Source organism: Pongo abelii, chromosome 3 (assembly GCF_028885655.2).
Source record: "Pongo abelii isolate AG06213 chromosome 3, NHGRI_mPonAbe1-v2.0_pri, whole genome shotgun sequence".
NCBI lineage: Eukaryota > Metazoa > Chordata > Mammalia > Primates > Hominidae > Pongo > Pongo abelii.
The window spans coordinates 98,257,460-98,275,382 of NC_071988.2; the positions used below are offsets into that span (position 1 = coordinate 98,257,460).

General features: G+C 41.4%; 1 protein-coding gene and 1 pseudogene across 3 annotated transcripts in view; both read right to left on the reverse strand.

The window, feature by feature from the left end:
- Positions 1-11,537, reverse strand: part of CCNI (cyclin I) — a 31,753-nt gene extending 20,216 nt beyond the window's left edge. For 2 of the 3 annotated variants that reach the window (XM_024245798.3, XM_024245797.3), the window contains exon 1: positions 8,107-11,537. In XM_024245798.3, the coding sequence (XP_024101566.2) occupies positions 8,107-8,184 (78 nt within the window). In that variant the 5' untranslated portion in view covers positions 8,185-11,537. Of the gene's footprint in view, positions 1-5,002; positions 5,096-8,106 lie in introns of those variants that run through there. The other variant, XM_054554099.2, reaches the window with a different exon arrangement.
- A 2,698-nt stretch (positions 11,538-14,235) lies between these two features.
- Positions 14,236-15,983, reverse strand: LOC100433129 (ribosomal protein uL30-like; annotated as a pseudogene).
- Positions 15,984-17,923: the final 1,940 nt, after the last annotated feature.

A 17,923-nucleotide genomic window follows, 5' to 3' on the forward strand; every position in this document is an offset into this window, starting at 1 on the left:
TTCCTATTAATGCAGTAAGTTCTACTGAACAGTGCTCACCTAGAAAGCTCCACAGTACATTGACTAGCACTCTAAAATGAGCAGCATGTCTAAATAGCAAGTTTAGCAGTGCAAGACAACATAGAGTCCAAGAGAAATGTCTCTAGGTTTTATGTTTATATGTATTTGGAAAGAGTCTCACTCTGTTGCCCAGGTTAGAGTACAGTGGTGTAGTGGCTCACTGCAGCCTCGAATTCCCAGGTTCAGGTGATCCTCCTGCCTCAGCCTCCCAGATAGCTGGGACTACAGATGCACATCACCAAGCCCAGGTAATTTTGTGGTTTTTTTTTTTGTAGAGATGCAGTTTTGCTATGTTGCCCAGCCTCAAACAATCCTCCTGGCTTGGCCTCCCAAAGCACTGGGGTTACAGGGGTGAGCCACTGTGCAGGCTTCTAGGTTTAAAAAAAAAAAAAAAAAAAAAAGCAGCAAACTACAGACTTGAGGTTTGACTGTGTGTAGAAAATTGGATTAAGAAACTGCTAAAGAATGTGAAAATGTGGCCGGGCACGGTAACTCACACCTGTAATCCTAGCACTTTGGGAGGTGGAGGCAGGCAGATCATGAGGTCAAGAGTTCCAGACCAGCCTGACAAAACATGGCGAAACCCCGTCTCTACTAAAAATACAAAACTTAGCCAGGCATGGTGGCAGGCACCTGTAATCCCAGTTACTTGGAAACCTGAGGCACCCAGGAGACGGAGGGTGCAATGAGCCAAGATTGCTCCACTGCACTCCAGCCTGAAGACAGAGCAAGACTCCGTCTCAAAAAAAAAAACAAAAAACAAAAAACAAAAAAGAATGTGAAAAGGCTTAGTTGGATTTATTGAAAGGTAAGCAACTAAAAAGGTAATTAACTTCAGAAAAAAGAGTTTAAGAAAGTAAATAATATATCACAATATTTATACAGCAATAATAATGAAAATACTGGATAGGGATCGCAATATGATAAAACTACATTGGGAGGATGTGGAGACATAACCATGGATATTGGAAGAGGGTAAAATAAAAGCCACATCTTTACATTTCATAGTAGGAAATCCATAAATATCTCAAATTGAAATGTCAAAAAACAGCAGTAGAGCAAGTTGTTTGAAAATGTGATGCTAGATAATGGGACAAGGAGGAAAGAGTTAGGAGTAGTTAACCTCTGCGGAGTAAGAAAAGGGTGAGAAAGGCCTAGCATAGGAGAATGCTGTTTTTCATTACAAATTTCACTAACAATTTGACTTTCTCAACTATGTACCTGTAAACTATGTACCTGTATTACATACTTTAGATTCATGGGCTCTAAGAATTTTTTTAAATATCCAGAATTAACATGTAAAAAGTTCCAATTTTTTTAAAAATAAAAAATTTGGAAAAACAAAAAATAGCAAACCACTTCTTTAATTTCCACATTCTATCCCAACTCTAGCTACTATCTTCTTTCCTAGGTACCACTCCACATATGCTACCTACTTGCTTCTCAACTTACTAGAGACTAATTCTGGTTAACTCAATTATGATTTTGTTAATTTTTGTGTCTTTAAACGCCTGAGTTTTTGCAAATCTTCTATAATTAGCATAAAATATCTTCATACTAAGACGACAAAGGGTAAATAGAGAGGAAAAAGAACTAATACTAATCCAAAAAGACCTATCTCAAAGGTAATTTCTTCTAAAAACTCTTGATTCTTTAATCATGTCATAAAGCAGCTTTCTGTTAACTCCCCGACTACGTTATAAATTCCTGGCCAGGCGCAGTGGCTCTGGCCTGTAATCCTTGCACTTTGGAAGGCTGAGGAGGATAGATTGCTTGAGTCAAGGAGTTTGACGCCAGCCTGGGCAACGTGGTAAAACTCCATCTCTATAAAACATACAAAAATTAGGCAGGCGTGGTGGCGCGTGCCTGTGGTCCAAGCTACTCAGGAGGCTGAGGTTGCAGTGAGCCAAAATCATGCCACTGCACTCCAGCCCCAGCACAGAATGAGACCTTGTCTCTAAATAAAGAAATCCCTATGCAGTCACATCTGTCAATATCATTTTATATATATATTTTTTTATTATACTTTAAGTTCTAGGGTACATGTGCACAACGTGCAGGTTTGTTACATATGTATACATGTGTCATGTTGGTGTGCTGCACCCATTAACTCATCATTTACATTAGGTATATCTCCTAATGCTATCCCCCCCCCTCCCCCCACCCCACAACAGGCCCTGGTGTGTGATGTTCCCCTTCCTGTGTCCAAGTGTCCTCATTTTTTTATTACTCACTGTGTCCACAGCACAGTACTTCGATGGAACAGAGACCCAACCAATTGTTCCAGTTTCAACCACTGGGGCCCCAAACAAAAACATACAACCAAAAACAAAACTCTACCCCAACCTGTACCAACCCACTGTGTGTGGGGTTTTGGTACCTTCTTTTTTTTGATGCATCCTTGTTCAGAAGTTTAACCTACCAAAATCTAATCTCTTCCACACCAATCTTTCCAATCTTTGAAGGGTGCTATCATGCTCACCAATTCATCTTTTTCATAGCTGAAAACTTCGATAGCTCCTTACGGTATTTTGCCTCTTCTAAATTAGCTTTAGTTTTACCATAAATACAGTCTAAAATCATTGGCTTTTTTTTTTTTTTTTTTTTTTTTTTTTTTTTTTTGAGACAAGAGTCTCGCTCTGTTGCCCAGGCTGGAGTGTAGCGGCACGATCTCGGCTCACTGCAACCTCCACCTCCTGGGTTCAAGTGATTCTCCTCCCTTAGCCTCCTGAGTAGCTGGGGTTACAGGCACGCACCAACACACATGGCTAGTTTTTGTATTTTTAGTAGAGGCAGGTTTTTACCATGTTGGCCAGGCTGGTCTTGAACTCCTGACCTCAAGTGATCTGCCTGCCTTGGCCTCCCAAAGTGCTGGGATTACAGGCATGAGCCACCACTTGTGGCCCTCATTAGCTTTTTTTTTTTTTTTTTTTTTTTGAAGACCACACCTCGGTATCAATTCAGATATAATTTACGGTCAACAAAAACTCTTAAGAGACTTTCTCAGGTTCCTTGTTAAACCAGTTCTACCCCTACCTACCCCAACCCATTGTGTGTGGGGTTTGGGTACTTTCCTCTTTTTTTTTTTTGACACATCCTTGTTCACAACCTTAAAAATATTCTTTATAAAAAAGAAAAAACAAAAAAAAAGAAAAAAGGTCATCTTGTTATATTCTATCCCTGTTGCATACTGCTGAGATGTTCTGAGATTCCAATTTTGTTGCCTTGGTGCCTTTCTCAGATCTTCAACAATTTGGTAAGCAAGCTCACTATAATTTCTTCTAATGCAGACAGAAGTATTAACATTAGAAATGGAATGTAGGCCAGGTGCTGTGGCTCATTCCTGTAATTCCAACACTTTGGGAGGCCAAGGCAGCAGGATCACTGGAGCCCAGTAGTTCAAGACCAGCCTGGGCAACACAGTGAAAATCTTTCTCTATATAAAAGAAATGGAATGTAAACTAGATGACCATCTGTCAAGAGATATTTAGAAGAAACAGCTATTTGGGTCAAGATTAGACTTCATAGGTTCTAAGGTTTCTTCCAAACTCCTATTAAAAACCTTAAAACTTTAATAATTCTTTCACGCCATTAGCTACAACCAAATGGATCCACCAGCCTTCACAAGCTATCCCAACAACCAACTGTCACTAGTGACTCAAGTTCCTTCACTAGGTTTCAAGATTATTTTTAGGGGGTTTAGATGGGTACAGAGAGAGACACGTGAAGTAGAATCATGTAAAAAGAAGTATATCAAGTTCAATGGATTCCTGTTTTCCAATCGCCTACAATTAAAGCCCTCAGTATGACTTTCAAATATTTATATTGTAATAACTTTTTTTAAAACAAAGGTATCTGGTCAAAGAAGAGTCACACGGGAAATTAGACAATACTTTGAGATAAGTGAAAATGAAGATATAACACCAAAACTTACCAGATACAATTAAAGCAGTGCTTAGAAATAAATTAATACCTGAAAATGCCTCTACTAAAAAAGGATATCTCAAATCAAGAGCCTAATCTTCCACCTTAAGATAATGGAAAAAGAAGAGTAAAATGTTCCTAAAGCAAGACAGAATCAAGGAAATACTAAATATTAGAATGGAAATTAATGAAGTAGAGAATACAAAAACAGCAGTGAAAAGTCAATGAAACCAGAAGCTGATTCTTTGAAAAGATCAAAACGGACAAACCTTTAGCCAGCTAGACTGACCACGAAAATACAGAGCACAAACTACTAAAATCAAGACTAAAAAGAAGACACTACCTACCTTACAGAAATAAAAAGAATTATAAAGGAATTTATGAACAACTGTGTGCAACTAAATTGGAAATTTTAGATGAAATGGTCCAGTTCCCAGAAATACAAAATACCAAAACTTAGGAAGTAAAAAGCTGCACTGGTGAGATGATTCCAAAAAAACAAAAACAGAAAAAAAGAAATAAAGAAAAAAGCTGAGTATTTGTAAAACCAAAGATTTAAACAGTTAATTTTTTAAAGCCCTGCCAAAGAAAAATCCATGCCCAGATGGCTTCACTGGTTAATTCTACCAACCATTTTCAGAAAAACTAATAGCAATCTTTACAAATTCTTCCCAACTTATTCTTTGAAGCCAGTTATTACCCTGCTACCAAAACCAGACAGGCATCACTACAAAACTACAGATTAGTATTTCTTCTGAATATAAATGCAACATTTCTCAACAAAATACTAGCAAACTGAATCCAGCAGTATAAGAAAAGGATTATATACCATAACCAAGTGGGATTTGTTCCAGGAATGCAAGCTTGTTTTAAGATTCAGAAATCAATGCAATACAGCATTATCAATAGGAAAAAAAAGAATCACTCTTTGCTCACTCTAGAGAAAGCTAACAAAGAAAAAGAGGTAAAATTTCCTTAAACTTTTAAAAACAGGACAGAAGGCAGGGCATGGTGGCACCTGCTTGTGATCCCAGAACTTTGTGAGGCAGGAGACGAGCACTTGAGGCCAGGAGTTTGAGACCAGCCTGGACAACACAGCAAGATCCCTGTCTCCACCTAAAAAAAAAAAAAAAAAAAAAATTTAAATTAGCCAGGCATGATGTCACACACCTGCCTGTAGTCTCAGCTACTCAGGAGACTCAGGTGGGAGGATTACGTAAGCCCAGGAGCTTGAGGCTGCAGTCAGCTATGATTACACCACCTCACTCCAGCCTGGGTAACAAAGTGAGACCCAATCTCTCTCAAAAAAAAAAAAAAAAAAAGGAAAAAGAAACTGCAATACCTGACCCTCAACTAGATCCTGTACTGGAAGGAGACAAATGGTGTAAAGGTCATTATTGGGTCAAATGAGATAATTGGGACGGTAGATTACACAAGTCAATGTATCGAATGCTAAATTTACCAAAACTGAAAATTTTGCTGTGATTCTGTAAGAGAATATTACTATTCTTGTGAAATATTTAGCAGTATAGGGTCATAATGTATGTTCTACATAAAGAGAGAACAAAAGACAAGACTAGTAAGACATACTATGATACAGAAAGCATGGGCTTGGCTTTTCTTTTACTGACAGTGCACAAGCCTATTTTCTAATGGGTAAAACACATTTTGAGTTGGATTAACAAATTCTAAGAAAATGCAAACATTTAAAATACAATTTTACTGTTTTAACAGAACTATATAGTTATGTTTTGTTACTGTATGCCTATTGTTGGTTACATCCAACTTTGCACGCCTTTTTAGAAAAGCAGGAAATAACAACAGACTGTATTTTAGTTGGCATATTCCACACACATCAAACTTTATGCCAGTTTCACATTTCTCCTCCCATTCTCTCAATTGCTGCTGCTTCTCCTTTCTCCACGGTTATCAAATAGCTTAATGTCTGAGGTAATAGTTTGTAAAAGGCTTATTGTACAGCATAACTATTACAGACATACATACAGGGCCCCGTGCTCCTCTGAGGAAAAGTGCTGCACAGTGCTGGGTATACAATGTAAACAACTTCACTAATATGTATTATTGTATTTGCTATCATCATCATACCAATTCCATTAATAATCCTGTACTAGTGCTGACTTCTGAATCTTAGTTCCTCTTCTGAAAGGAGGGATTAATGTGGCCATACAAGAAACTGAAGTTCTACTATTCCCTCCTTGACTTTATGCACTAGAAACAATGAATTAAAGATATTTGCAATTCCAAGTGTATGCTCTTTCCCAATCTCCATGGCTGTACAAGCACTGCTGTTTCAACTTGAAATGTCCTCTAGCTCATACTTCCCTTCCTAAAGTAGCCATCAGTCTGTAAGACTCTCTGGATTTGTACAGTTGTGCCCTGCCTTCCAACATCTGTACTTGGACATAATTCTACCTTTACATTTAGTTGCTTTGAGACTATTGGTAAACTTGCCTTTCCTAATAATGAATTCTTCGATGTTAATCTCCAGAGTTGAGCATATGCCTAATAGCTTCACTTGTAAACAGCTTAACAAGTAAAAGCACTGAGTGCTTACTATTTGACTACCTATTGTTTAAAGCGCTATGCCATATTAACTCATGTAATGTTCCCACAATTTGATGAAACTGTGAAAAGCCTTTTTCTAGTTTATTTTTCTTACTACACCCCATTTCAGCCATAAAGCCCATTTTAAAGACGAAGAAACATACACAGGAAGATGAATATTCATTTTTAATGTATTACACAATCAAAATAAAACACGGACACACTCAGCTTCCAATCTTGACCAACACACATGCTAAGCTCCATTCCTACTACGATGTCACATTACCACATAAACTACCTGTAACTGCAGATCATCTTTACTGAACTTCCCTAACACATGCTGACTGTATTAGTCGGCCCTTCATCGGTATCAAGAAATTTCTAGTACAGGGGCTCAGAATCTGTCGGAGATTCTCTGGTATCAGATTAGCCAATCTAAATCTATTCCGTCCATTATTTCTTAATCTATTTGTCCAATCCTTTCTATTTCATCTGCCACAAATGACCTGGAAAAGCTAGCAGCAGATAACACTGTTATTTCAACAAACTCATTTTCAGGACAGAGACCACACAGCGTAGAATCAGACTTAATTCTGGCTACTGGGTTTCAGCCGCGTTGCCTAAGGAGAAAGTTACTTTAATCTTGTGGAGTCTCAGTTTTCCTCGTCTGTAAAATGAAGCTCCTACTACCAGCCTTGGGGGGATTAAGTGAATTGCAAGCCACTTAGGAGAATGCCTGGCAGATAATAAGCCTCATCAAGTGTTGTTATTTAACGTCATTACTGTAATGCTCTGCTGCTCTAAGTCGAGTGGCTCCCCACTAACAGAATAAAACATAAACATTTTAGTTCAAACCCCTTCAGAGTCTGAATCCATCCTACCTCCCGAAACACCTTCCACTGTTTTGATACCCAATTGTCAACTTCTGCCAAAAGGATCTGTAACGGAGCCCCCTAGCTCCAGTGGAGGCCCCTTTGTCCTCCTTTCAAATTCCAGTTATTTAATCTAGCCTTTAGGGCACAACTCAAATCTCACCTCCCCGGGATTCCCCCCACCCACCCGCCCCAAGCCCTGGGTAACGTTGCCTTCCCCCGAATTTCACAGCACCGGAGGTTCACCCCATTCATTTGGCATTCAGTCGGCTGTGCAAAGTTAGTAATCCTCCTGGTGTCCCCGCAGAATCGTTCAACCTGAGGGTGGGGGTGTGTCCCCTTCTTTGTGTATTAACACAGGCTCGTAGAGCCTCCAACACGCACTATAGAGTAGCTAATTTGCCGCTGCCACCAAAAAAGTTACTCGCTGACAGAAAAATTGGCCCGAAAAGGAACACAGTAGTGTCGTTTTCAAGTGGGCAGGTGCCGGGTCGGTTTGGGCCGGAAAGGACGAAGAGGGCGACCCCGAGGTTCCCCGGGCTGGGGGATGCGGGAGGGTGGGTCTCCGGAGAGCAGCGCGCGGCCACAGGCGCTGCCACGGGGGCGACGCGGGGGGAGCAGCGGGGCCCCAGCGCGTCGACGCCGGCCGCGAAGACGCGTCGAGCCCCCCGCCCCCGCCCCTCACCTTCTCCTCCTCTTCCTCCTCCTCCTCCTCCTCCTCCCCGGCAGAGCTGTAGGCCTCACAGTGGTGACGCGGGGTCATCCGGGGGCCCGTTACCACCTCATTCTCATAGGCGCGCGGAGGCGGTGCGCGCGGGACGACTGGGCCAACTGAGGAGGGAGGAAGGGGAAGCGGGTCGGGGGGCGCGGGCGCTGGCGCTCGAGCAGGACGCACGGCTGCGGCCGCTGGGTCGGTCAGCGAATTAGTTCCATGATGACCCCCGGCCTGAGGCCGCCGCCGCTCGAGCCCGGGTGGGGAGGGGGCTCCCTCTCGCCATAGGGCGGCGGGGGCCGGGGAGAGGCGGGGGGTGAGACCGGCTCTGCCCCTGCCCGGGGAAAGCGCCTCCGAGGGGAAATGGTGAAAGGGGGGAGGAGGGAAAAGAAAAAAAAAAAAAAAGAAAGGGGAAAGGGGGGAAAAATAAGAAAAAGCGAGACAGATGCGCTACCGCGTCCGCTCGCGGGGAAGGCTGGGGAGGGAGGGGAAGGGAGGAAGAAGTGCCGGCTTCCTCGGCTCCGCCCTCGCGGACCGATTCCTAGACTCTCCCACTCCTTGTAAACTACGCGGAATTGGTCTTTCACCCTTTGTTTTCCTGCCCGTCGCCTTCCCGGTCCAACGAAAGTACAGAGGAGTGCGGCCGAAAGGAGACGGGCTGGGGAAGTTGTTGGCACTAGGATGGAAGGAGGGAGGACATTTTCTGGGGGCTAAGAAAAGCCGAAGGTCCGTGGACTCATTTTCCTTGAAGGAGCGGAAGGGTTGCTTGCAGACCGCACGGTGACGTCAGCGTCTCCGAGCCCCTACTGAGGGGGCGTGCGGTGGCCGGAGAGTGCGCTGCGCATGCGCCTGGGGAAGAAAGAAGCGGCCGAGCGCGGCGCTTGGGGGAGGGGATTTCACGATCCGCTCCTGTGGTCCAGCTTTAGGACAGCTTGGTTTTATCTAGCCCTACTCGTCCCCAAGCTCTTAGAAGGATTCACTGGGAAGGACCTACTGATCTCTTGGGTGGAGATCTTGCAGATTTGTTGACCTAGCAAAATATTATGTGTTCTCTTACCGTTGACATGTAAATACAATTGAGGTTTTTCTCGCTGCCACATCGTGTGGGTGGAGGGAGATTCTAAAGGGTTTTAGAAATCGGAAAATGAGAATCAAATCATGGGTGCTTAAGGCCTCAGTGAAACACTGTAAATTGTACTGCTGACGGCGAGGAACCTGCTTGGCAATGCGCCAAGGGGATTTTACCCACTCAACCAACACGTCTGAGTATTTAATAGGTTTTATTACCAGGTGCCTGACGAATGTGTGGTGACATAAATGGGTTTTATTTGGGGTTCTGTTAGTACAAACGGTAACTTTTTGCTATTTTGATTGTTTTAATTATTTAAAAATAGGTAGTATTACAGAGTTTTGAAAGAGGAAGAGCTAGATCTCAACCATTTATAGAAGTCTGCTTTGTTTTTTCCATTTCTGTCTTTTATATGGTTATTTTAACTGTCAGTGAAAAAATATGTGTTGAGTTTATTTAGTGGCCAGACTCAGCAAACTGGAAGTAGCCAAGACAGACATAGCTCCTGCCTTCATGGAGTTTACAGTCCAAACAGAGGATAACCATTGAGCTAATTATCACTATGTAAAATTACCAAGTTTGTTTACTTGTGCATGTATCCCCTCCCTAGAATATAAGGTTGCAAACGGCAGGGATCTTGCATGTTTTGTTTCACCCTGTATCCCTGTGTATAAAAGCCTCTCAATATTTGACCAAGTAAGCAATTCTGGTATCAAAACCATTAAGATGGAAAATCGCTGGCTGTTATGGAAACACTTGCCTTTCGCCTGGTTTGGGATATCAGAGAAGGTTTTTCTGAAGAAGTGACATTTAAGATGAGGCTTGAAACCACTGGGCAAAGAATGATACAAGCAGAGGAAGTTATGTGAAAAGTCTCCGAAGCTGAGACGTTCTAAAAATCTCTGAAAGCTAGTGTGGCTGGCCCTCAGACAACTGAGGCAGGATGTGGAAGCAGAGGACAGATGCCATAGAACAGAAGAAGGAATGGGAAGTTCCATGGGAAGCCCTAGGAGGATTTTAAGTGGGTTATATCCTTTTTTTTTTTTTTCTTCACTTCGTGTAGCCTATTATTATATGGTCTTCATTCAAAAAAGCCACCATTTTTCTGCATGTTACTCTTGAGAGTGTAGCATTTCTGCATAATACTATTGAGAGTGTAAAATAATTCCACTGTTAGACCATGAAATTGCTTCTGATTTTCACTCCAATAAGAATAATGCAAATTCCACTCCTAAATATATACCCAAGAGAAAGGAAAATATTTGTCCATGCAAGAACTTTTTTACAAACATTAGCATTATTCATAATAGCCAAAGATGAAACAACCTAAATGTTCATCAGCTGACACATGTATAAATCAAATGTGATACATCTATATACAATCGAATTTTTATTTGTAAGAGATGGGGTCTGGCTCCGTGACGCAGATTGGGGTGCCATGAGACTTGCTATGTTGTCCAGGCTGGTCGCAAACTCCTGGCCTCTAGCAATTCTCCCTCTTCAGCCTGCAAGTGATGGGATTATAGGCATGTGCCATCACACCCACCTATACAATGGAATCTTGTTAGGCCATAAAAAGAATATACTAATACATGCTATAACATGCATAACCTTTGAAAGCAGTATGCTAAATGAAAGAAGCCAGTCACAAAAGACCACATATTATATGATTCCACTTATATGAATGTCCAGAATAGGCAAATATATAGAGACAGAAAGTAAGGAAGTGGTTGCTTAGGGCTAGGGGCAGGCATGGGATTAGGGGATGATAGGTAAATGATATGGGGGTTTCTTTTTTTCTTTCTTTTTTTTTTTGGAAAGAGGGTCTTGCTCTGTCACCCAGGCTGCAGGCTGGAGTGCAATGGCATGAACATGGCTCACTGTAGCCTTGACCTCCAGGATCAAGCAATCCTCCTGCCTCAGCCTTCTGTGTAGCTGGAACCACAGGTGCATGCCTCCATGCCCAACTAATTTTTTGAAGGTTTCTATTTGAGGTGAGAAAAATGGTCTGAGATTGATTGTGTTGATGGTTGCGCAACTCTGAATATTCAGGTTGACATTGTCCAAGATATTTGAGACCAGAAGTATTTTGAATTTTAGACTTTTTTTTCAGTTTTGGAAATGTTTGCATTAAATTATATACTTACTGGTTGAGCAACCTAGTCTGAAAATCCAAAATGCGCATTTCCTTTGAGTGTCATGTTGGCACTCAAAAAGCTTTGGATTTTGGAGCATTTCAGTTTTTTGTATCAGGGATATGCAACCTGTACTAAAAACCATTGAATTGTACACTTTAAATGTGTTACTTCTATGGTGTTTGAATTATAATAAAGCTGCTACCGAAAAAATGAAAAACAAAAATAATTCAATTAACATCTTCATAACCTCTTTGTGGCTATTCCTAGGTCCAAAAATATTATGTTTTTATGGCTTTTACTGAATACCAATTGCCAGTTGCAAGGCAGAAGATTAAACCAATTAAAATGTTACTAGGAGTCTTTAAGAGCTCCCATTTAATTATATACTTATCCTTATTAAAACTATCTTACTGCCTATGAGATTGCCAGTGACAATTTAATCTACATTACTATAAATATAATTACAAGTAATTAATAGGTGGGTAAGTAACTAGTTGCAGTTGTCTGAACAAAAAGTATGGATATTTTCTTTCTTTTTTTTTTTTCTTTGAGACAAGGTCTCGCCCTGTCACCTAGGTTGGAGTGCAGTGGTGCGATCTCAGCTCACTGCAGCCTCAACTTCCTAGGCTCAAGCGATCCTTCCACCTCAGACTTCTAACTAGCTGGGAATACAGGTATGCACCACCATGCCCAGCTAACTTTTTTATTTTTTGTAGAGACGGGGTTTTGTCATGTTGCCCAGGCTGATCTTGAATGCCAGAGCTCAAGCAATCCAGCTACCTCAGCCTCCCAAAGTGCTGGGATGACTTGCATGAGCCACTGTGCACAGCCAATATGGACATTCTTGTTCTTCAGTATCCATTTGTAAGACCATACTTTAATTCACTTTTTTTTTTTTTGAGACAGAGTCTCTCTCTTGTCGCCCAGGCTGGAGTGCAATGGTGCAGTCTCAGTTCACTGCAACCTCCATCTCCTGGGTTTAAGCGATTCTTCTGTCTCAGCCTCCTGAATAGCTGAGATTACAGGCATGCCACCATGCCTGGGTCATTTTTGTATTTTTAGTAGAGACGGTTTCACCATGTTGGCCAGGCTGGTCTCGAACTCCTAACCTCAGGTAATCCACCTGCCTCGGCCTTCCAAAGTGCTGGGATTACAGGCTTGAGCCACTGCGCCTGGCCATATTTTTTTTAATAACTAATAATTGCTTTTACAATTAATTGTAGTTGTAAAAAATCGAAAGTTTATGAAATTCCCTGAGAAAATAAATAAGACATATAAAGAGAACATATTATCTGTGTATTGGTAAATAACTTCTATTTAGTAATTCTAAATAGTAAAGTTAGACTACCATTCTACACGGCATTTCTAGGTGTGGTAGTTCGTGCCTGTAATCGCTTTGGGAGGCCAAGCTGGGAGGATCATTAAGCCCAGGAGTTTGCACCAGCCTGGGCAATACAGAAAGACCCTGTATCTGAAAAAAAAGGAGAGAGAGAATAATATAACTAATACGTGTTGATCACTCACTATGTAGCAAACATTATACTAAGCATTTTTATTGCATTCTTTTGTGTTTATCCCCACAGCACTCCTCTATAGTAGGTATTTTTGTTGTTCCTATTTTACCAAAGATAAAGAGGTAAAGTAGATCCCAATATTGGTCACATAGCTTAGAGGGGCACAGCCAGGATTCAAACCCAGGTTGGCTATCTCCAAAGCAAGGTATGTTTTCAATCACTACTCTTAATGCCTCTCCGTTGGAAGTTTCTGGCTTGCAGTAAATTTTAGGACAAAAATAGTCACCTTGTGGTGATTTTCGGCTTGTGTTTAATCTTAAATATTTTAAAAAATCTAATAGGCAGTTATTTGTGTGTCTAAAGAGTAGATTTTTACTGGAAAAGGATTTCAGACTTGTTTTATTTCATGACTAGAATATTAAATCTTGAAATTAAACTATAGCTTGCTTCAGATCACAGAGCAGAATAAGGAAGCACATGAGAAACAGCTATCAGAATAAAGACAGTGAGCGGGTGTGATGCCTCATGCCCGTAAGCCCAGCACTTTGGGAGGCTGAGGTGGGCAGATCACTTGAGGCCAGAAGTTTGAGACCAGCCTGGCCAACATGGTGAAACCCCATCTCTACTAAAAATACAAAAAGCTAGCCAGGCATGGTGATGTGTGCCTGTAATCGCAGCTACTCTGGAGGCTGAGTCAGGAGAATCGTTTGAATCTGGGAGGCGGAGGTTGCAATGAGCTGAGATAGCGCCACTGCACTACAGCATTGGCGACAGAGTGACATCCTGTCTCAAAAAAAAAAAAAAAAAGGAAGTATAAAGACTGTTCTGTAATGCAAAATAGTGTAAAGTGAGACCTCTTCAGAAGTCTAGGAAAATGGAAGAGAATCAAATTGACGGCCAGGAAGTGGTTCACTATCATTAAATATTTCTAGAAATACTGCCTACATTTTTAGGAGTAAAGAAAGCAAGGCTGTTTCATGTTTAATGACAGAAGGTTCTATTTTCCTTTGTCCTAAATGAAATTTTTAGATAATGTTTCCACAAGAAAATTTATGAAGGTACTATCTTGTAGGAGAGATATTAAAGCCTACAGGAACAAAGGAAATTATTTACTGTCATAATCACTTAGCATCTGCCCACACTTTAGGATTCTTTTAACAACTTCTAAACTATTTTTCATTTATCTATACAGAGATAGAATGTAAGAGGAGTAAATGTCCCAAACCAACTTGGCATCAAGATATTAAGAGAAAAGAAAGTCCCCATTCACCAAATAATATAAGGACCTCCTCCTTAATATTAAGTGGGGAAAGTGCTCAGAGGGAATAAGTCAAGGAAGCCTCAAGCTGCTTTTTTTTTTTTTTTTTTAAAGAGACAAGTGAACATTTATTTTTGTGCCTTTCTTACGTGTATTTCAAGTCTTTTTCAAAACAAGGCCCCAGGAATCTCCAGATTCAATTGTGTCCCTGGGCTTGGTCGACTGCTGCAGGAGTCTTAGGGAACCTTGTACAAATGCTAGAGTTACTCATTTACCAACATTAAACCTTAGGATAGAAGACGCAACAAAAGCAGGACTCCTTCTTCCGTGGAATATGCTGATTTCAGATGAGGCGGCAGCCAATGTAGAAAACGCTGAAATTTTTCCTTGGAACTGGACTGTGATGAGAGGTGCTTGCCGTGAACATAAGCTACTGTCTTTTCTTTTTTTTGGGGGGCGGGACAGAGTTTCACTCTTGTTGCCCAGGCTGCAGTGCAATGGCATGATCTCAGCTCACCACAACCTCTGCCTCCCGGGTTCAAGCGATTCTCTTGCCTCAGCCTCCCGAGCAGCTAGGATTACAGGCATGTGCCACCATGCCTGGCTAATTTTTGTATTTTTAGTAGAGACAGGGTTTCTCCATGTTGGTCAGGCCGGTCTTGAACTCCCGACCTCAGGTGATCCTCCTGCCTCAGCCTCCCAAAGTGCTGGGATTACAGGCGTGAACCACTGCTCCGGCCACCTACTGTCTCTGACCCTTCCTTTCCAGTGTTTGAAGATAAGGCAGGAAGTAATCTTCTCTGAAGATACTTGATAAAAATTTCCAAAAAAACAAAAACACATGCATCCACTTCATTGACAAAAATTTACTGCCATTTGGCACCTGGGTCTAGTTCAGCTGGTGGATGAGCTGATTGATGCATTCACCCTGATAGCCAGCTGTGCCCATCTCCTTGAGGAAGCCCACTCTATTTTTGGTAGCATGACGGGCCACTGAGTGGTGGAAAGGGCACAAGAACCATGAGCTCTCCTGGAAATGCTTCCCTGGGAAGGCAATTTCATGAATGAGGTCTTCCAAGCAAATGACACCAAACGTCCCCAGGTGCTCCTCACTGTGTTTTCTGTCAGAGAGACGGTCTTATTCTTGACCTTGGCTTGTCCACGTTTCAAAATTCAAAATTCCTGGACAGACTTCAGATTTGGAAATCCCTAGGTCACATAAGGTTCCACTATACGCAGCATTTTTAGGTTCTTGGGGGATAGCTTTTACAAAGACACCATTAAAAATTTTCTTTAGGGGAAGTCTTGCAATGGATCTCTGCACCAGTAAACTCACGCCATCAATCCTTTTGATGCACACAACAAAGGCCAAGGAATGTTTATCTGGCAATTCCAAGCCATGAGGTTTCACTTCTAGTTGTCTGAGACGCACATTGTCATGTTTCTGCTGCCAGGAATCATGTTGGAATGATTCCAGTCAGTTAAACCTGAGCTCTTTTCCTTTGCTCCTTCTTTGCCAAAAGTGCCTGCTTTGCCTGGGTGGCTTTGAGGGCTTGATAAGCCTTCACTGTTTTCAGGAGATTTTCTGGAACCAAAGGGATTTTTCTTTGCCCTTGCGCCACCATCTTTCTAGTGTAGCAGCTACTGATCTGGCACAACCCCACCACATGGGGAAGACAGCACTCACTCTGTTTACTTGACCATAGAGACATCAGTTCCAGCTCACGCTGGAGGACCCAGAGAGCCAGCCTGCACTTAGCAGCAGTGAGCCACTGAGGTCCGGCTAACCCTGATTCCTGCCAAAAGTTGCAGCGCTTCCAAGCTTTTTAGAGCCTGTGTCATTTGCAAAACCCAGCCCTTTTCTTTTTTTTTTTTTTTTTAATTCTAATAATAAGTAATATTTATTTAAGAAATAATTTTTTTAAATTTCATCCCCATGTTTCCAATAAAGTTTTTTTTTCTTTTATTATTATTATTATTATTATTATTATACTTTAGGTTTTATGGTACATGTGCGCAATGTGCAGGTAAGTTACATATGTATACATGTGCCCTGCTGGTGCGCTGCACCCACCAACTCGTCATCTAGCATTAGGTATATCTCCCAATGCTATCCCTCCCCCCTCCCCCCACCCCACAACAGTCTCCAGAGTGTGATGTTCCCCTTCCTGTGTCCATGTGTTCTCATTGTTCAATTCCCACCTATGAGTGAGAATATGCGGTGTTTGGTTTTTTGTTCTTGCGATAGTTTACTGAGAATGATGATTTCCAATTTCATCCATGTCCCTACAAAGGACGTGAACTCATCATTTTTTATGGCTGCATAGTATTCCATGGTGTATATGTGCCACATTTTCTTAATCCAGTCTATCATTGTTGGACATTTGGGTTGGTTCCAAGTCTTTGCTATTGTGAATAATGCCGCAATAAACATACGTGTGCATGTGTCTTTATAGCAGCATGATTTATAGTCCTTTGGGTATATACCCAGTAATGGGATGGCTGGGTCGAATGGAATTTCTAGTTCTAGATCCCTGAGGAATCGCCACACTGACTTCCACAAGGGTTGAACAAGTTTACAGTCCCACCAACAGTGTAAAAGTGTTCCTATTTCTCCACATCCTCTCCAGCACCTGTTGTTTCCTGACTTTTTAATGATTGCCATTCTAACTGGTGTGAGATGGTATCTCATTGTGGTTTTGATTTGCATTTCTCTGATGGCCAGTGATGGTGAGCATTTTTTCATGTGTTTTTTGGCTGCATAAATGTCTTCTTTTGAGAAGTGTCTGTTCATGTCCTTCGCCCACTTTTTGATGGGGTTGTTTGTTTTTTTCTTGTAAATTTGTTGGAGTTCATTGTAGATTCTGGATATTAGCCCTTTGTCAGATGAGTAGGTTGCGAAAATTTTCTCCCATTTTGTAGGTTGCCTGTTCACTCTGATGGTAGTTTCTTTTGCTGTGCAGAAGCTCTTGAGTTTAATTAGATCCCATTTGTCAATTTTGGCTTTTGTTGCCATTGCTTTTGGTGTTTTAGACATGAAGTCCTTGCCCATGCCTATGTCCTGAATGGTAATGCCTAGGTTTTCTTCTAGGGTTTTTATGGTTTTAGGTCTAACATTTAAGTCTTTAATCCATCTTGAATTGATTTTTGTATAAGGTGTAAGGAAGGGATCCAGTTTCAGCTTTCTACATATGGCTAGCCAGTTTTCCCAGCACCATTTATTAAATAGGGAATCCTTTCCCCATTTCTTGTTTTTGTCAGGTTTGTCAAAGATCAGATACTTGTAGATATGTGGCATTATTTCTGACGGCTCTGTTCTGTTCCATTGATCTATATCTCTGTTTTGGTACCAGTACCATGCTGTTTTGGTTACTGTAGCCTTGTAGTATAGTTTGAAGTCAGGTAGTGTGATGCCTCCAGCTTTGTTCTTTTGGCTTAGGATTGACTTGGCGATGCGGGCTCTTTTTTGGTTCCATATGAACTTTAAAGTAGTTTTTTCCAATTCTGTGAAGAAAGTCATTGGTAGCTTGATGGGGATGGCATTGAATCTGTAAATTACCTTGGGAAGGATGGCCATTTTCATGATATTGATTCTTCCTACCCATGAGCATGGAATGTTCTTCCATTTGTTTGTATCCTCTTTTATTTCCTTGAGCAGTGGTTTGTAGTTCTCCTTGAAGAGGTCTTTCACATCCCTTGTAAGTTGGATTCCTAGGTATTTTATTCTCTTTGAAGCCATTGTGAATGGGAGTTCACTCATGATTTGGCTCTCTGTTTGTCTGTTATTGATGTATAAGAATGCTTGTGATTT